Source organism: Lates calcarifer, linkage group LG23 (genome assembly GCF_001640805.2).
Source record: "Lates calcarifer isolate ASB-BC8 linkage group LG23, TLL_Latcal_v3, whole genome shotgun sequence".
Taxonomy (NCBI): domain Eukaryota; kingdom Metazoa; phylum Chordata; class Actinopteri; family Centropomidae; genus Lates; species Lates calcarifer.
The window spans coordinates 9,201,108-9,221,726 of NC_066855.1; the positions used below are offsets into that span (position 1 = coordinate 9,201,108).

At 40.6% G+C, this 20,619-nt stretch overlaps 1 protein-coding gene across 2 annotated transcripts; it reads right to left on the reverse strand.

The window, feature by feature from the left end:
* Positions 1 to 58: 58 nt before the first annotated feature.
* Positions 59 to 19,171, reverse strand: mpp3b (MAGUK p55 scaffold protein 3b). 2 transcript variants are annotated; one of them, XM_018661596.2, is made up of 20 exons: positions 18,909 to 19,171; positions 9,934 to 10,074; positions 9,502 to 9,620; positions 9,116 to 9,193; positions 8,897 to 8,977; positions 8,213 to 8,350; positions 7,040 to 7,121; positions 6,484 to 6,569; positions 6,303 to 6,377; positions 5,851 to 6,047; positions 5,703 to 5,767; positions 5,117 to 5,134; positions 4,776 to 4,817; positions 3,449 to 3,514; positions 3,063 to 3,221; positions 2,800 to 2,880; positions 2,185 to 2,278; positions 1,897 to 2,005; positions 963 to 1,082; positions 59 to 795 (listed from the first exon to the last, which is right to left on the reverse strand). In XM_018661596.2, the coding sequence occupies exons 2-20, from the start codon at positions 9,968 to 9,970 to the stop codon at positions 616 to 618; spliced, it is 1,827 nt and encodes a 608-aa protein (XP_018517112.1). In that variant the 5' UTR covers positions 9,971 to 10,074; positions 18,909 to 19,171; the 3' UTR covers positions 59 to 615. The 2 variants fall into 2 exon arrangements, with proteins under 2 accessions (XP_018517112.1, XP_018517113.1); XM_018661597.2 differs by lacking the exon at positions 3,449 to 3,514.
* Positions 19,172 to 20,619: the final 1,448 nt, after the last annotated feature.

The window sequence follows — 20,619 nt, forward strand, 5'->3', positions numbered from 1 at the left end:
GACTCAGAAGTGTTTTTTTTCCCTCAACTAAATGCCTTTAAGTAGCAGTGCTAAGAGAAAAGTTCAACACGTTTCTTGTTTAATTCAGACTTTTGTCAAAGCCAAATCAGGTAACATTAACGTAAGTACAGTTTCCAGCATGAAAGATGCAGATTCATTCTTTCGTTTTACAGTTATATCCATTGGTTTAACATGTTCAATATGGCACTTCACATTATAACTGCTAAATGTAGTAGATATCTTTCAGTACTGATCACACAAGTGCAGATGCTTGCTTTACGAGCTTTGTCCTGCATGCATGTACTTCATGCCTGTCAGAGCTGTTATACTGCCACTGTACTATTAGATAAACAGTATGTACACCAGCACCACACCTGTATGACTAGCCAGGTTATTTTACAGTGATCAATCTAATCAGATGTTCAGACTGATGAAAAAGCAGCTTTCAGTCATTGCAGATGTTCTTTTATGATGGTGACTCCACTCAACTCACAAACCTGTATCTGTGGGATGGTTACATGGCAGTAAACACTAGTTTCGCTCCCTGCAGTTTTTTCTGTCTTCGCATTGTGGCCCAATTTTTCAATATGATGCAGTTGGGCTCGGGTAAACACACTAGCTCCTCACCCAGGAAACAGGCACCCACTGAGGTTCCATCTGCACCCTCTCCAGTACGACCTGGAGCTCTGCTAAGGCACTGACTGGGTCCTCCTTCACCAAGACATAGTCCACCCAATGGCCATAGCTCTCGTCCATCCGCTCCGCTGACTGCTTCATTTCCTGTAAGTCCTCCTCCTAGTCAGCAAAAGGAAGGAGAGATGTAGATTCAGAGCATGCACACAGGTGGGAAAAAAACTAACAGGGATAAGTTACATTTCTTCAGTAGAGGCTATAATTAGATCCCCTTTATGATGCAGTGGTCCTATTTGTTATTCAAGTTTCCCCACAGGCATGCAACCCACCGTGATCCCTAAGCTGAGCGAGGAAGAGGAGCCAAGTGGTTTCTTTTGAGAATCGTAGATGCGAGGCCGTACAAAGATGATGTAAGGCTTGAAGCCAGGTGTACGTAGACTCTTCAGTGCCTGAATGTGGGGGGGTAAACACCAATTTCAGCAGGCAGCTGTAACAGCATGTGGTACTTAAAAGAGAAGGGGCTTAGCATTTTCAGACAGTACTGTAAATGTTCAATATAAAATTTTCAGTTTAAACTAGAAATGAAGTCCAATTCAAACCAAGTGTGAGAGAGACATGTAATGTAACCAAGTTACCAACGAAGCCATTCTTTTTTCTTTTTTTTTTTTTTTTTCCAGTTTACAAAATCTAAAATTTAAACATTACCAGTACATACACATTAACTATCTTCAATCTAACAGAGGAACCAAAAGTAGGGAGAACAGTCAGGAGATTTAAAAGCCAATAATCCTCGAGGCTGACAGAGTCTGTAGGACAGCACCATTTACTTCACAGTGAACTACACCCTCTACATAATGGCAGACTCTAGACTTACTCATGCTTTAAACATGAAAAGTAAAATCTTAACAACTCTTAATTAACGGTCAGAATAGTGATGTTAAAATGTGGAATATGCAGCCTTAGTTCTGCATTAATTAAAATCCTTTCTGCTGCATTCTGTTTGAATTGAATTGAACTGTCAGACATAAAATGAGCTGCAGTAATCTAAGTGAAATGATTATGTCTAGCTGACAATCAATGATCATGATTATTTTTATGCTGGCGGATGGATTCAAAAAATGAAGGAGGTGTCACTATCTGACCCTGTGTCTATACATGCTCCTGTACAATTCACTAAGTCCTGGCATGTGTATTAAAACTTGCCAGCAAATGCAACTGTATCAAAATATATTTGGTTAGCAGAGCTGCAGTTTCAGCACTCACCTCTGGTTGCACATCCACTAGACAGACTTTGTTTTGTTGCAAAATTCTGTGAATGGACTCCAAACTGGTGCCGTACAGATTATCTTTATACTCCCCATATTCGATAAACCTGCAGAGACAGTACCATCATTAATTATTCAGAAAAAGTAACAAGTAATTAGAAATTTTAGAAGGCTTCAAATAATCATTTTCTTGTTCACAGGCTGAATTCTTACATATAAAGCAAACCATTTGTTTTGTTTTAATTGCTTGTTTTACAAAATATTCCTTTCAGGGTTTGGTACTTACTTGCCATTCTGGATGTCGGCCTCGAAAGCCGCTTTAGTGATGAAGTGGTACTCCACCCCCTCTCTCTCATGACACTTTCTGGCTCGAGTGGTGTCTTTGGGCCGCATGTTGAAACACAGCCAGCAGGAGGCCAGAGTGGGAGAAAAGACAATTAATCAACGTCTGAATGTTCAAGGGGAGTAACACTTGATATTAAGGGTACAACACAGATGCTTAATTAATGCATTACTAATGCATGAGTCATGAAGATTTCAGATCTTTGCATTTGATCAGCCTCTGAAAGCAGAGCAGAACCCGCTCTTACTGAAATATACAGTTGTCTTTAAGTGGAATGATCTTATGTAAATGGATTTCAGCTATTTTGATGGCATATAGAGGTTTGAAGTAACATGCAGTTGATGATCTATTAACGAATCACAATCTCATCTTACAATGTCTGCAAGCAGTATATTTATCTTATCTGAATCCCAGCATCACCAGCATTGCAGAGACTGACTGAGGTGAACGCTACAGACACAGAAAGAAATACCTGCCTCTGCAGAGTGACTGTGTGTCAGCTGGAGAGTAAAAAGGACCAAAAGGGAAAATATATTTTAAAATTAAATTGAGACTCACGAGGCACAGCCAACCCGTAGCGCCGAGGGTTCTCTGCGATCACCTTCTGTTTGAGCTCGGTGAGCCGCGCTCCCAGGGAACCTGTAACCATACAAATCACATAATAGACTGTTAGACAAGATGATCATGTGCTGGGAGTATGCCTGCATGCACAACAGCAACAGTATTTTACTTAACTGGCAAGCCTAGTTTGATAGCAGTTTTTCCTCCTAAAATTACAAGTGCAGGTTCTACAGTGTCACCAAACCCCACAGTGGACCTACCTATCAGTACTATAAGGCGGGGCCTCTCACCAGGTCGGGGCAGGTATTGTGTTACTTCCTCATAAATCAGAAACTCTGTGTGATTGGCATCTGGAGTGTGAGCTTCTCCAGGCGAACCCTGACGATCTTTCCTGAGGCGGAAACTTCTGCGAAGGCTGGCTGTGGTCAGACACACGAGTACAAATGTGAGATAGACTGAGATCTCAAAGTCTGTCACAAATCACAATGCCTTTACGACAACTTGATATTAAGAAAGAAAAGTTAAATAAAGAGCAAAATAAAAATTCCTACATATCTTACTCTCCCTGATTTAAATTGAAATCCTGCGCCATAAAACACACAACACAGACGCACTGAACACCACCAGAAGAAATCAGTAAGAGTACCTGAGTAAAAATCCCATGAGAAAGCATGGCCACAGAAGGCAGGGGCTGCCTTACTCTTGGGAGAAACTACAGCTCATATTAGACCAGTTATTCAACCAGCTTACTGTACAGAATAGAAGCTTTGAAGCCATGCATGCTGAGTCTACCTCTTCACCAAACACAGACAAAGCACCTTTGGCGTGTAACGTGAAGAGGAGAGGGCATTTGCGAGGCACAATGCAATAAATGAGCTGCCACAAAGACGCTGTGAGAAGCTCGGTAGTTACAGCACGAAAAGCCTGGCAGAGTAACTGAGCGCACACACACATACAGATAATGCACTGGGCTTCTTCTTTTCTTAGTTACACAAAGTGAAAATGCACCCACAACAAAGAGGCTGCCACTTATCAATTCCTGACACAAGCCATTTTAAACCTCTACAGTTTTCACATTATTGTCAAATTTACACAGATCAAACCAAAATCATCACAATTACTTCACTGTGGAGCTACTTGCCTCTCACTTACCTGTGTGTTTACTAGAGTCCATTATGTAGTCAGACCATCAAGAGAGAAATGATGTAATGATGTATTCTGAACTGTCCCACTCAGTAAATATCTTGGTCACAATTCTGTAAGTGATCATTTCGAACAGATCCTTATCATAAAAGATTATTCATATTTTAGCTGATTAAAAAAATACATATGTCAAGACAAATGTATCCAATTTTTTGAATGCTCAAAATATTAGTATTGCCCATCAAAAATCCAGAATCAGTCAGACTCTTATTTTTAAATGAATTCATAACTTTTTGTAATAAGCTTAAAGAAAATGTAAACTAAGAAAGCCGTGACACATCCACCTAAAATGTAAAATTTACTTGTGTCAAACGTCTACAGACATGAAGTGAAGCTGTGTATGTGATTTTGGTCTGAATTGATCTGTGTGATTGAAAAATTATGTGAAGCTAAGGTCCAGGTCAAAATGGCTGTGGTGATGCTTTTCAGACCCATTGAAGCACAGTCACATTGAGTCAAGAAGAGAAGCCAGGAAGCCTGATGATGAAGAGATTGCTAACTGGGGCTGTGAGGACAACAGTGGATCAGGTTCTTGTCATGTGCCATGGTGGGAAAAAAAAAAAGTTAGAGTGTCGTGTTGAGGTGTCTGAATCTGCTGCTGAGTTTTGAAGAACGTACCAGCTGTTATCTACCCTGACCCTCAAATCAAAACCAAAGCAGCACAACAAATACTTTGCAGTCTCTAAAAGAGGGGATGGATTAGCACACAGATACAGCAGAAATGTGATGTTGCAGTGATCAGTAGAAACTCGTTGACTGTGCCTCCTCACCTATGTCCTTTCCATTCAGAGCACCCTCACTGTCACAGTCTTCTGTAGGATGGCAAGCAGGAAGAGAAGACAGGGTAAGAGGAGGGAGGAGAGGTGGAAGCTGAGGGTTCTTTAACGTCAGAACAAAGCAGGTTAAGTGCAGTAACTTTGACAACATGGATGGGAGGGTTTTGTTCATGCAAAGACAACTGTAAAAAAAGGACCGGGGGGGGGGACTTCACAAGAATCTATGAGTCTCAGGTGGGACGCTGATGAAGAATTTCATAGAGAAATTCAGTCATGAGGACACAGTCAGTCCAAGGATGAGAGTTGTGCTCTAACTTGAGGGTTTTTCTACATACCTCTGTCAGCACGATCATCTGAGGGCAGCAATGCAAGGAATATCACAGGAGTATCACTGAATATTAGCATGACAGAATATTAAAACCACCACTCTGCACCTCCTAGTGGACATGATTATGAAGTACACTTTCTGGAATTCACTAAATTGCATCTATGTTTATGTATGTTTATCAAAGAAAGTAAATAGGAGATAATGGCTTTTTACATTTGGATCAATATCACCTTCAATGGCACTACATCTTTTTTAAACTTAGTGAGAGTTAAAGAGTTTAGCTTTTATGCAACTGGATACAAGCAAATAACTGACTTAATCACCACTGTTTGTTCTTTAAACCACTGTTTCATTTCACTTTTTCAATTGGATTAGGGAATGAAACGATGGATTACAGTTTTGTTTGTTTTTTCCCCAGAGCCTAACCTCAGATCCCCTGTTCTCTTTACATAATCTCTCTTTCTGTACCTCACTGGTTAGATTGGATTTGACCTGCAATACAAGTTGTATCTGTAGATCTAAGCCTCTTGTACATTTATGGTTGTAAGGTTAGTAAGGATAAATCGTGACTGCAGAGGTAAAACAAGGCTTACACGTAGGAGTTTTCAGGGACACAGGAGCAGGAAAGGAACCCATTTTCATCCTGTATCTCAAGCGCCTGGGAGGAGAAAAAAAAGATTTATCACTAATGTAGTAAAAGGTAATAAGTTATTATTTCACAGCTCATTTGATGCCAACTACCTCTCCTGGAACTGTGTGGAGGGGATGAGGGCAGCGCGCAGGTTACAGTCGCCCATTTTCTTGGCCTGCCACCAGGTGGCGTCCTCCTGGCTGACCACCTGGAGTATGTCTCCCCTCTTGAAAGGAAGCCCTGCCTCTTGGCATGGCGTGGCCTTGTCCTCAAAGGGGGTGTAGTCAAACAAAGCCCGAAGGTAGACCTGGAGGGAGCAGGAATGTTCCATTAGAGGTTGTTTGTAGTTTGACAATTTGGGAAATGTGCTTATTTCCATGCTCGCTTTAGATGAGATGTTTCCTCCTGTTTCCAGTCTTTATGCTGAGCTAAGCTAACCGACTTCTGGCTGTAGCCTTATATTGAATGAACGTATACAAAGAGTGGTATAAATCTTCTTATCCAACTCTCAAGGGGGAGGAAAAAGTGGTTGTTGACTGGTTGTATATTAGAGAGTCCTCACCCTGCTTTCCTTCAGTTTGTCTTCCTCCACAACTGCTGGGATGATTTTGAGTGTGATGGAGCCTTGTGACTGGGACTGATATAAAAAAAAAAAACAAAAAAAAAAAAAAAACATCAGAGCCGCACCACCATCCCCTGTATCCACAGTAATCTTCTGATGCTACATGAAAGGCTTTGTTTACCAGAATCTGACTTATCTCATCTGGCCTTTTATGGGTTATCAGGTTTCCGTTGACCTCTCGAAGCTCATCCCCAACATGCACCAGACCTGGAAACACAAACACACACCCACAAAACAGGTCAAGCAAAAACAAGACCTACTAGCCAAGAAAAATAAAGCAAAGGAAAATCCCAGTAAGGGCAGTACCACTAAGAGGATGAGGCTCGCATGTCAACAACAACAACAAAAAAAGACAATTTTCTGTTGGCATAAAATAGATAACATCTCCATGGCAACAGCCAACAAGCAACCCTTGTTTGTAATCTCAAAATATGCAATCTTGTGGCACTAATCTCAAGGATTTGATCTCTGTTGACAGTTCATGGGGTTACACAACTTAATCTCCTCACTTCTCTGTAAGTGTATCAGTAGTGATAAGAAAGTTCGACATATAGGAGTCAGATTATTTTCTTCTGGCACTTTGCTGCAGCCAGGCCCTTATTTATTTTTCCCCCCAGAGATAATGAAAGAATACAGTTGAGCTACGGTATCTGATGTGTGAACACTGTCGGTCTCACCACTGCGGTCAGCTGCCCCTCCCCTCATGATTCTGGCCACGATTACGGCTCCCGTCGCCTCGTCTCTCCTAATGGTTGCTCCCTGGTAGAAAAGACGCAACGATAAATCAGATTTCCAAACACAGATCTAATCTTCGGATTCACTGAGCCGATACAATCCTCTGACAGACTGGTAAAAGCTGCTCCCTGTGTGTAATCAATCAATAACCTGTTAGAGTAAATGCCAAAACTCTGTGTGACTGGAGGTTTTGATATCTTATCATCAAGATTACTTCTCTGTTGTGCTGGTAGGATGATATGTCGGTAAAAGGCATTGCAACCTACTTCTCAAGTTTTCTGAAGCTTGGTTGTAGATTGTAGAAGATTGAAACCACAATACAAATGTCCACAATCTTGTTTCACGATACAGAAGGACTGAACTGCAATACTTTCCTCAATCCTAACCCGCTGCCATTTAACACTATAACATCACAAAATTATTGTCATTCTATTTAAACTATTAGCTTGCCCTGTTTTATTGTCTTCTAGCCGCATGCATCATGTTCCATCAACGTTAGTTAACGCAAGATGAAAAATAACCCAGAGACTGGACATTCAAGTCAATGGTATGGGAACATTTTGGTTATGCTGAACTGAATTGTTTGTTTGGAGAATTGTTACAGCCCTACTTTGTAGTGTTAGCTGCATGACAAAGTCAAACTATTCCCTTATGTCCAGCTCATACCTATCATTATTATCCAACCCATGTGATGTGGGTTGGATACAAATCAAACACATTTTGCACATCAGGTTGTGACAGAACACTGAGAGAAAAAAAGTTAAAATCACTGGAACTGCACTTCACATTTTATCATCTCTCAGTCTAACTGCACTGTGTTGCATTTAGCTTTTTAATGTGTCTGTTGCTGGCAAAGTGGTGGCACTTCAAGCAAGTGATTCAGACAAGTTAGCACCATATCTATTTTTTCTCCTTTGCTTGAAGGATTTCCTATAGCACAGATTTTTATAGCATCCCACAGTGACACACATTCACACCCTGGAGCTCTCTAAAGCCTCAGAGCTGCTCCATTAAAGTAAATCGAGTTTTAAAGCCTTACTTGAAGGCATGAGAAAAGTAGCAGTTGAGGGACCAAGGAGGTCTTGTTTTGTCTTCAGGTCTGAGTCGACTCTCACCAGGGGCTCTTTGTTCTTCACCAGGCGGACGATCTTCACTGACTCTTCATCCAGGTCGTCGTCCAGATCCTCCGGCAGTGGCGGGAGCACTGGGTCAAAGTTCTTTTGGGCCACCGTGTCATGGGCTGACAGCACGGCCTGCGTGAAAAGACAAACAAATGCAAAGATAGGACAGATTTAAAAGCCTGAAAAATGACATGCAAACAAATGATACACCAAAAAAAAAAGCCACGGAATTTGGAGTGTATAAGAAAACATGACAAATCTAGAGGAGAGAAAAGTTATACACAAACTAAAAAAAAGGAATAACGTCTCCTTCACTTGTTACTTTTGGGAAATGAGTGTTCAGGTTTCACAGCCGTCATCTCTCCCCACTCCCCAGAAAGCCAATAACTTGAGGATAATCACTTGATCAGGGTAATTAGACAATCTTGTCTGTGTCTGTGGGACAGGGGAAGGGGTTCAGACAGCTGTGACGCTGGTGTTATGTAATAGATGATCAACTTAGAGGGAAATCAGAGCAACTCAGGGTGAAAGTGCTGAGAAGAAACAGCATTAAAGATATTGAACCTCAAAGGGGAACGAGAGGGTGTCTGGGTCGGAAGGAAAAGAGACACTGTCGGGCACTTATCAGCTACTCAATGTGCGATGAAAGACGCAATATGCATGTGTGTGTGAGTTTACCTTGAGGTGAGGAGTACTCAGCAGGAGGAGCAATTCTCTCTCATCGTCCTCCAGCGGCCCATTCTGAAGCTCTTCTGCCAGCTGACGGTGTGAAGCAGAAAATCAAAAAATATTTCAAAATGTTGTCCCACATCTCCTTAGAAATTCTTACTTATACTTGTTATGTAATTACATTATTTTAAAATATTCAGATTTAGTTTGTAGAAAGATTGCACCTACGTCCTCTGCCAGACAGGAGGCGCTGTGGAGGACTGGAGTTGGGCTCTGTTTCTCATACTGCTTCAGTTTCTCATGGATCTGTGATGTACAACAAATTAGTAACCAGGCGGATGTGCACAAACACACACAAAAACTAACTAATGTACATGAAATTTTTCCAGTCTGCCATTGTATTGTTGTCGAAACTGACAATCTATTAATAAAGGGTCAGTCTGATCATTTTGTTGCATTTGCGCTCTGTTCTCTTTATTGTCTTTAATGTTGTTCTTAATGAAAAGAAATACACTATGTGACTGGAATTCCCCTTGTCAAACATGGTTTTTGGGCTAAAGTCACATATCAAATATCAAGAGGTCATTTCTACTGTGATATAGTATCTGCTGTACCTTCATGAGGTAACCCAGGCTTTTCTCACTGAAGACATCTTTGAGGAAGACCAGGTCCTCTTTATGGTTGGCATCTGGGTGGAGCTGAGAGGTGAGCAGGGCCAAAGTCTCATGCAGCCCTATGAATCATATACACCAGGAGTCATGTATTAGTCATCCATTCAAACACAGCTGTCCATCAAGAAGCTTTTCTATTATAAGAAATACACCATCAATACAGTAATGAAATAAAAGCATCAGAAAGTCTGAGTTGATACCTTGTTTTTTGTTTTTGTTTTTGTTTTGCTAGCAACACCATTTACAGTAAGAGCATTCTTAAAATATTATTCTCCAGTAATGTATGCTTGATATTACAGCATGTGCATTATTTACAAGCACATATAAAGCATCAGAGAGAATGAACAAGCAGCTCGAGCATATGTTTGGCTGTACCTGTGCTTGCAGACACGATGGGCATGGCTTCAATCATTCAGAGGAGGGTGCAGAGGGGGGAGAACGGGAGGGAGGGAGGGAAAACAAAGCTGGTTGATTCTTTTAAATTCTCTCCTCTTCTTGTTGGCCACAGTGAAAAAGCTGTGAACGGGGGAGAAAAAAAATTTAAAAACATAACACATTATGACTCCATATTAGGGAAGAGGCTTAGATCCACACTTAAAAAAAAGGCATTAATCAGAATTTAGGGTTTTCCTCACAGTTTTTATTTTATTCTCAGAATTCTTTTTGTTTCACAGAGTTGCTGAGATTAATCTAAAACTACACAGACTTGAAAAAATAGGAGCTTGGTGGTTCTTTTTATTTGCACTATAGGATTATACTGATAGGTCCAACAAGATGTTAAAAAGAAAAAATCTGATCTTTTGTGAGGTTATAGGTTTTGGTAATTCAGCACGCACTTACTGAAGTATATAATTTCTCATTTAAAATGACTCCAAAATGTAAATACATTTTGAAAGGGCAGCCGACCAACCATGCTTTGACAGTGATGAATCATCCCATTACTGTGCTGAGATTTCAGTATAATTAATAGCTGCTCTCATTACTGAGGCGTAAAGCATTCATTTCATACTGTGTGACTGTCAAACTAGAGCAGAGTGAAGTCAGATAACAGTGACCACTTTTGTCCTATAGGATCCCTCACCTTGGCTGTTACCATGGAAATGCCCATAATAGCAATGTGTCTCACAGATAATTAATTCAATGAAATGTTGTTTGAGTTATGTCACATCATTCAGTTCATTACTTTGGTGTTGCATGCAGTGATGCATTTAGCTTCAAGCTGGAATCAATACAAGATTTTCATTATCTTTTGTTCAGGGCTTATTTTCATTTGGATATTTGCATCAAAGTTACTCATGTACCATTGTAAGTCCACTGCCCATACTCCAAACAACAGACGTCTTACAACCCTGCTCATTAATGTCCCAGTGTGTTCTATTGTGTGCTACTGTGACGTCAGCATTATTATTGTATCACAGGCAACACTATGTGAGATATTTTGAAACTGGTAACTAGAGCTATTATTAATCCATATCATCAACTGATAGAAAACACTGCAACGGCAGCAATTTTGATTAATCATTTCAGACAAGAAGCAAAGTGCATAACACAGTATGTTACCCTAACCAGTGTGCATACATGAATGTGGAAAACCAAGAGTAACATTTTCTGATCAAAGTGGCATAGATTAGGATTTGCTGTTGTTGTTGGGTTTTGTCGGACAAAAGAAGAAATAGACTTCATCTTGGGATCTAAGACACTGTGATGACATTTTATAGACTAAATGATTCACTGAAAACAAAGTCCATAGTTTAGTCAATTATGAAAGTAATCTGTTAGAATCCTAAAAACCAAAGGTATTTTAAGGCTACAAAACAGACCTCTCACAAATGAAGGATCCTATCAAACACTGGTCCTTAATTTAAATCAAACCATGATCAACATTACAGCATTCCATGTGTCTTAACAAGAATTTAAAGCATCTTTTCCCAGAAGGGAACATATTTAGGTAGAAATAGTAGAATGTGCCACTAACAAGGGTATCTAATATTATAATTATCTTTTATACCTGAGAGAGAGAGAGACAAAGATAATCACACTACTTTGTACATTTTCCTCCACAGCTGTCAGTATCAAATCGCCCTGTCGAGCTTGTTGGATCATTATCTAGGTAATTAAACAGTCGTACTTCAGGTGAAGCAGCAGTGCATCCTTAAAGCCCATATGCTGTATACCTGCCCTGACCTTATAACTGCTCCTGGAACTACCAGCTGCGTGGGTGGGAGGCTGAAACACTGGGCTTTGGGCAAGTAACATACATCTGTGGGAGGGTCAGAGTAATAAGATGACAGGTGAACATACAGTAGTGTGTGTGCGTGCGTGTGTATGTGTGTGCTCAGGCTTCATCCTACACACTATCTGCAGGCTGAGGGGCATTCATGAGAGAAGGTATCTATCACATCAATCTTTACCAGCAAAACAGCATCAACTCTAGGCACACAGAGCAGAATCAGAGGTAAGGTTTTATAACATTTACTATTAAATCAAATCAAAAGTCCACCCCACATTAGCACTGCTAAAAAGCAACAACAAGCAACAGACATCAACAACAGTGCATCTTGGTTTTTTGGAGCTAAATTCTTTGCTCTGGTGACATTGTTGCCTACATCTAGACCTCCCTGCATAGCTTGACAGAAGAAAGCTCCTCAGTCAACTCTCCATCTTTCTATCGTCAAGTGTATATTTTCCACCCACAGTGTACCAGATTCATTGCAGCCACCTGTTGCACCGTTGAGGATCTGAATAGATATAATGTTATGCTATAATGGAAGCATGTAATCTCAGCAACCAGGCATGACAAAACATAAACCTCTCTTCATCATTACTTTTTTTTTACAGGACTGGAAAACCTGTTACTGGGAACAGATACAATAAGGATTAAAAAAAGATCAATATGAAGTAGTTAGAGACACAAATTACTTGACATGGAGCAGACATGGTGGTCTATGAGAAACAAACTCTGTTTTTCATTGTGACATTTCCTCTGAGTTGGAAATAACAATACAATCCTGAAGCAGAGTTTTCTGACAAAGCAGGCAAATCAATCTGGCTCATTGTCCATAATTATCACAAACACGCACCCATAAACAAAAGCTAGAAGCAACTGATCAGTATGTGGCAACGTGGCAAGCTCCAAGCTCTCCTCAAATGTATTTACTGTTAAGACAGATGAATAGAGACTTCTGTCAGCCTCATGGATTTCCCAGGTTAATGCTGATTATTTTTACAGAAGTGACAAGTGACAAGGAAAATTTCAACTTTAGAATCTCAAAGTTGTTAAAAACAATCACAACTTTTTGGTGTTCTCCTGTCATCTTGTGCCATATATTTTGCCAATTTTTTCAAAACAGCAATTTACAATCATCTTACATTGATTGTTTGTTGTGTTCATCTGTCACTTCATTGTCACATTTTTCCCTGGTGGGCTGGTGAAAACATACCAGCTGCCAAGGAAATTTCTAGCCTGGAAAAACACTGATTGAAGACAGGATGGCAACGTGCCAAAGTGGCAATTAGAATAAGCAGCCACAGCACAAACAGACCTTTGTTTAGCTAGTGACAAGTGTTCATAAAGCCCAGGGTAGAGCCATGTTTAAAATGTTTAAAGCGTAATGTGTTTAATTGAGCCTAAGACTGCTGAGTAGTGATGAAAAACATCCTCTTTAAGCTGCTCTAAAAGAGGAATTACACATGCTAATTGACTTTCTCTGTCTGTTCCATGTTGCATGTTGACAATCAGCAACATATGGATGCTGATGGCATTATAACAAATGAGAGAATTAAGTCATCTTCCATTCAACTTACTGAAGGATGAACCAGCAATAAATCGTCAATTTGCATCTGTTCTGCTCTGCATTTAATAAACAGTATTTCAACATTTAAAGGAATAGTTGGACATTTTGTGAAATACACTTCTTTTCTTGCCAAGACTTAATTAGAGGATCCTATGATTCTTCTCTGTTAAATATCCAGCTGGAGCCAGAAACCAGTTAGCCTAGCTTAGCATAAAAATTGGAATCAATGGAAAACAGCAACCAGCTTCATATTCACAGTATTTACAGTAGTGTAGTGAATGCACGCATGTTCACAGATAGTCTAGGATCACCAACGTCTCGTAATTATGCGTCATGTGTACTTAAGATCACTGCCAGAGTGTGCCATGACTTTTGACCTCTCTCCCTGTGAGTGCCCCTCAATCAGGCATTGATAGTAATACCCCCAGATTGATTCAGTCTAATGCTGCACCACCATCAGCATGTCTGTCCCTTCATTCATTCACTCACTCGGCAGCATAGCACTTTAAAAAAAATCCATTCTGCACATGATCAGGCGAGAAGCACGCACGGTTTGCCAAGCTTACAGATTTGTACAGCTTCAACTAACTGAATGAGCCAAAGTGGTAATATTTATACACGTATGTCTATTTATTTGTCTCTGTATCAGCAGGATATCCATGAAGCTTGGTGAACTAACAGGTTCACAACGAAGGAATGACAGATTAGATTTGTTTGTGAAATTGTGACTGAATGTGGGACTGCTGCCATGAGCTCTATCAAATCATTCAACTTCATATGAGAAATGATTTTAAAAGAAGTTAAAACAACATTATTATGGGGGTGGGGTGGGGGTGTAAGATAATTAGCCTGAAAAAGGCATAGAATAAAGGTAAGTTATACAGTTTCTTGGCCACCCACAAAAACTTAAAGCCCTCTGTCCTTTCCAAATTTAGAGTTAATTTATCATTAAATGTTCATATTCAAAACAAACAAACAAAAAAAAACCCCAGCATTTTCCCTGGATTAAAATGAAAGTCTGTTTTGTTTTTGCCGTGTGTTGGCCATCACACAACCCCCACTCCATTGAGAAAACTTCAAACAACAAAGCGAGCAGTTCTGGGGTAAAACACCCTCTCGCTCCTCCTCTGTGTTTCCCTGCTTTCATTCACCCGTCCTCCCCGCACACTTCCTGACCCTCTTTTTCTCCATCTCTTCTTCCCTCCATCCAACTCACTCTCTCTCTCTAATCACAAGAGGCTGAGAGGAGATTAAAGCCAACATCTATCAGTTTTTCCCCCTCTCTCTAACTCTATCGTCTAAATACTTAAGGTTCCCACCGGCCATATGGTGGTATTATCTAGCCTTCTTGATTTGAGACAGCAGCGCTTGCGGCTGTGTGCATCACTGAGGATTTCAACAAATACAATGGTGCAGATAAGAAAAGGACTGGTAGATTAGAGGAGAAACTGAAAAGCAGTGAGGATGTAGCAGGGGCTGTACTGAAAAGGTAACTCTGTGCTTTTCAGTATAGCTTTTCAGTATATACAAACTGATAAGAAAAAGATTATTTGTATTTTCAGCAAGAAGAACTCTACAACAAAAAAGTGAAGCTCGAAACAACTGATTAGATTATTCATGTAAATTAATTGATAATGATGTTATGTAATTTATCTAAATTCCAGCTTCTCTAATGTGATGATTTGCAGACTTTCTCTGTCTAATACTAAACTGTAAACTGTAAACCTAATTCCTTGTGAGGTTTTTATTAGTTCCCATGGGCTTAATCACACATATGCACATTAAATCACAGGCACATATCTGGAATCTCAATTCATCATCATGCTTTAAAAAAGTATGCCGGTGCTAATACTTGTCGGAAGCAGGACCTTTCTCCTGGACAAATACTCACAATTACACAATAGTAGACATAAACTGACCCAATAAAGGGCACAAAGTTCAGGGTTTACATAGCATAGGCAATTTTAAACTTACTCTGTACCTTACAGAGCATTTATTCAGATGTACATTATCTAATGTTAGTTTGTAAAAAATTTAATCAACTACATAGTTAATTTAATGTCATATGTAACAGCTTATATACAGCTTACATATATACTTTCTATATGAAGCTTCACCAAACAGGCAGCTAGCTTAGCACAAACACTGATAACAAGAAAACAGCTAGCTCAGCTCTGTCCACAGGTAACAAAATCCATCTAATGTCACATCTAAAGCTGACTAAATAACAAGTTATATCCTGTTTATTTAATCTAAACAAAAACCAAAAGTGTAAAAACAACTAATTTGCCGTTCACAAGGGTTTATGCACCAGACTATTTCCTGGATGAGTAGTTGCCAGGCAGTTAGCAAAGACTCGATGAACTTACTGCTCCAAACAAACACAGTCCAAAAACAGCACTTTGTGAGTTTCTGCGCATGTTTAACAAACAAGAAACAACATGTTTATTAGTGATGAAGTGCTGGAAGGCAGAATGTGTTTCCTCTGGACAGAGCCAGGTTAGCTGTTCCCCCCCATGTCCAGTCTTTATGCTATGCTGAAACTTTCATCCGGACGTCAGTCCTCAGTATCAGCAGGTCCCAGGTTTATAGTCAATCTGCATACTTTTACATGCACTATATTAACTCAGGTTTATTAATTAATATTTCATAGTTTGCCACTACATTTGCATACAGATTTTATTTAAAAATGAATAATTCATAATTTGTTGACTCCCATTGGCAAGTTTTCTTTTAAATCACCTCACCTCATCTCATTAAAGGAGGGACTAAGGGAGCTGCTCAAGGACACTTCAACAAGCCACGTGTCTGCTTCAGTTCTAATAAAAAACTGTTTAATATTATACAGAAAACTACTTGTTACTTAGAGTTTTGACCTTGTGGTAATCACTTGATCTGTCATGTCTCCATGGCAGCATGGTGCGATTGTTGGCTGTGTCTTCTTTATTGTTTTGTTATTGGCTTTTATTATTTCATGTTTCTACTCATGGTTTCCCCCTGAATGCTGCTGTTCACGAGCGTGTCCGATCATGACAACATCTCATATTAACTGCCTCCTCCTCATGCATCACTAAGCTTTGTGACTGACAGTAAAATCCTCACTCATTGCCCCTTACAGGCTTTGAGTGATTGAGTTTTCCACTGGTTAACTTTGTCCTTGGGGTCTCTCCAGGTCTGCCTCTATGTCATTTGTCTTCACAAAACGTGAGGATTGTGACAAAATTATTCATCCACCTGCTAAACTAGGCACTAGTACAGTCTACAGTCAAGCCTGGTACTTTGTTATACTGACATTGTGTACAGAGAATTAAACCTTATGTCACTGTCCTCTCTCTTCACACACACAAACATGCGAGCACGCCACCTGTTTGCCAGACTCATTTGCTGTTGGACGGGTCCCGAGAGAGAGACAGAGAGGGGCGAGGTCGCCAACACACTGCTGATGCCATCTGCCCACCACTCTGTGTGTGTGTGTGCTGTGTATGTGTAGTCCATCCACCACCTATGATGCCACCCACATGGCTGATCTGACATGTTTGGATATGACAGATTTCATTCCAATATCCGCCTGGGAAAAAAAAAAAAGTTGCCTGCTGTACATTTTGCAGCAGTATTATAATCTAATCTATGCTGTAGCAACTCCACGAAGGATTTATAGTGCGTCCCTCATTTCAAAAATTAAACGCTTTCTATTCTCTTAAGAAAATGAAAAAAACATAGCATAAGTATTAGACAGTATTTATACTAGCCTATGAAATGTAAAAAATAATGAAAAAATATCCACCATGCTCCCCAGAGCCCAAAGAAATGTGTTTGAATGTCTTATTTTACTTTAAACCCAAAGATATCCAGCTTAAAATGATATATGACATGAAATAAAAGCAGCAAATACTCTCATTTGAGGAGCTGGAACCAGAGAATGTGACTGACAAAATAGGTGCCTATCTTTTTTTTCTGTTGATCAACCAATCGTTGTTCTTACAATCCCAAATTGAAGACTTCTGTTTGATCTAAACATGAGAAAATAGTTCCTGAATAGATAACTCTGGTGACCAAACGTTAAAAGTTAACCTTTATTGCTATGCATTGACCTGTTGATTTTGTTTAGATTTCAACTGTTGCATGGATAAACGCTAGAAATAAAATCAACTGTGGTGCAGAGGAGGTCAGGAGCCAGACAGCCCTTAAGAAGCTTATAAGAAGAACATCACTTCAAAACACCTTCAACACGCCCACTCCGAGACACAGCAGGATAAAGGATCACTTTGAGTGTTGGGAGACTGAACTTGGCTCCGTGTCTGAGGAGAGGAAACCCACATTTGTGTGCAGACAGGCAAATGTCTCTTTTCACAGGGCAAACAAGAATTTCAACAGCCAAAAAAGGTTTGGCTTGACATGATGGCTGTCAGTGCCAATCTGGCTGGTGGGGAGCCAAACTTTAGAGGTTTTTGACTTGTCGCTGATATGTTAAACTCCCACTAAGCTCATAATGATATGTGTAAATGCACAGAAAAACAGGGTGTAAGAGAGAACACGCATGGATGGATTATGAGACAATGGGATCCTGGGCACAAACATTTAGCATCTCAATGTGGTCGCTTTGCAGCTCTCCATGGTCATTTTGTATCTCTTTGTGATATTCTGCACCTTTTTGTGGTCCCTCTGTGTGTCTTTGAAGTGGTTTCCTTGACTTTCCAAAAAGACATTTTAAATGGGTGCTTCAAACAGAACCTCTGGCCCAGGGCACTGTCACCAACTACAAAACGCCCACCCACAAACAATGCACCCTTACCAATCAATTAGTCTGCTTCACTTACATTACAAGTTCATTTTCACCTAAAATACAGAAGCATAATCAGAAAAACGAGCTGATAGTCCAAGTCTAACATCCCTCTCTCCTCTGATTGAGTTTAAGTCCATTTTTCCTTCTGTCTTTGTTTACTAAACCACTGTGCATGACCCTGACCTTCACTGAATCTCTTTGGCTCACCTGCTTCTCCTGAAAGCCAATAAAGCCATAAAAAAGAGCCTGTCCTGCCCTGCAGCAAAGCATGACCAAGTCATAGCTAAAGGCCTGTCCTGTCAACCAACCTCTCACTGAGGTCACAGAGCACTCTGCTGTGTTCATATTGATCAGCTTCCCCCTCTTAATTTAACAGAAGGAGGCTTTCCAATCATTTAATCAGTCTAGGATGGTGTACAACCACATTCAGCATTCTCCTCTGTCACAGTTTAATCTAGTGTTGGAGTTGGCATCAATCACAGGTGATGCACACCCCTCATTAACATGCAGCACAGTCAGACATCCACATGGTTTACTCAGACATCTGAAATTGGAAATTTGTAAACGTCAGTTCATATAAAGCCTAAAAACACGTGGATTTCACAGCTCTCGTGCACAAAACAGAATGAGGTTGCTTAGTCTAGATTGCAGTTTTAAAAAAAGAGAGAGACTAGTCTTTGGAGCTATCAGGTTCGCTCTTTCTCAGACACAAACACACAGACAGTGAAAAAAAATGTGCAGAGTTAAGTCAGTACACGAGAAAACATCCTTACCTTGTTGAGGCTCCTCTCAGCCTCAGCGTGCGCGTCTCTCTCTCTGTTGTCTGTCCCTCTCTACACCCGACGCCGCTCCTGTTACAACACCAGACTGGCTCCTTTTGTGTTTTCTCTTCCTCCTCTCGCTCTATGTTTCTCTCCGTCTCCAGCTGACTGGCACACATTAGGTTTTATCACTCCGCTCCGTCCAATCTATCGCTCATTGTGCCTCCCCTTCCCCCTCTGTCAGTCAGTTCGCTCTCGCCCTCGCGCTCTCTCTCTCTCTCGCTTTCTCCGTGCTACCTTCAAGTGCTCCTCGTAAAACTCTAATGTCTAAGAATTCGCATAATGTAATCCTGAGAAATATTAGTTGGAAAGAAATAAAGAAGAGAAAACGTGGATTAGGCAACAGCCTCCTGGGGGCCTTGGCTTTTAGTAAAATAGTGAAAATCTTCTACATTTGCACCACAAACAAACAGTAAAAGACAGATAATAAGGTTGGTCCTGCATTAATACATAATGTGGACCCCTCTTGTAAAGGAGCCCTGTGTCAAAATGTAATGTGTCGTTTGTTGACACTTTTGTTATTTGAGACATTTTGTGTTCACTTGGAGGATATTCCTAAAATAATGTTGATGGGGCTGGAGGACATCAATAAAGGCCCAGCAGCAAATTTCTAACTGATGGAACCCTGTCAGGTTATTCCAACCATTACTTATGATCACTGTTGAGTATTAGGCCCTGCAATAGACTGGTGATCTGTCCAGAGTGTACCCGGCCTCTCGGCCAATGTCAGATATGAGATTGACTCCAGCCCCTTGTGACCCTTAAGGTTAAACAATACAGATAATGGGTAGATGGATGGATGCTGAAGCAGTTTTAAGTCATCTAGTAAATGATTTTGCTAAAACTGAGAACTGAACAAATGAATTGTTTAACTTTTGCACTACCAACAAGCTTCTGACCATTAGGGAACTGTGTAAAATTCGTTGTTGGATCATGGATGTGAGCTGAGTATTTGCACAATTTCTGATAGCCTCTGAAGGCAGCACTGCGAGCTGCATGCCTCATAGGTCCACCCCTCTCAAATCCATCCATTACTCTTCGTCCCCTCCTTCCATGTCTGTGTCCCTCAGGGAATAGTACAGTACATGTCCTGGCTGATGGTCAGAGACACCTTGTGGGGGACCAGTGGCGTGAAAACATCAACTATGAATCATGAACCACAACACAGAAACACACTGGTCACAGCTCTCTTTATATACCTCCTTCCCTATTGTTTCCAGTCTTCACTCCCTCCATCCACTTCTCCGTTCTCCTTCTCTGCCTTTTTCACTTTTCTTCTGTCCCTTTGCCGGTTGCCCTAGTTGTTGCGAGCTCAAAGAGACCTTGATGTGTTCAGACAGAGTGAGAGGGTGAGCAGAATCACTGCTGCTGCCTTGTGATCACAGTCCCAAATTGCGTCTCTCTGTGTGATTAGATGGATGATGACAAAGCATTTCGTCTTAGTTCAGTGGGTCAGATACAGTAGCTGGGGATCAGAGTCATATCTGTGATGAGAGAGTGGATTACACCAGTGGGAGTCATGATGACAGATCCTCCTGTGATACGTGCACCGTCCCACCGTCCCACCGTCCCATGACAGATAGGACGGATCTTTGCTTAATGAAATGAAGTGTCAGTATCAGAAGCTTATTCTAATCTAAAGGTTTTAAAATCTGGAATTTTA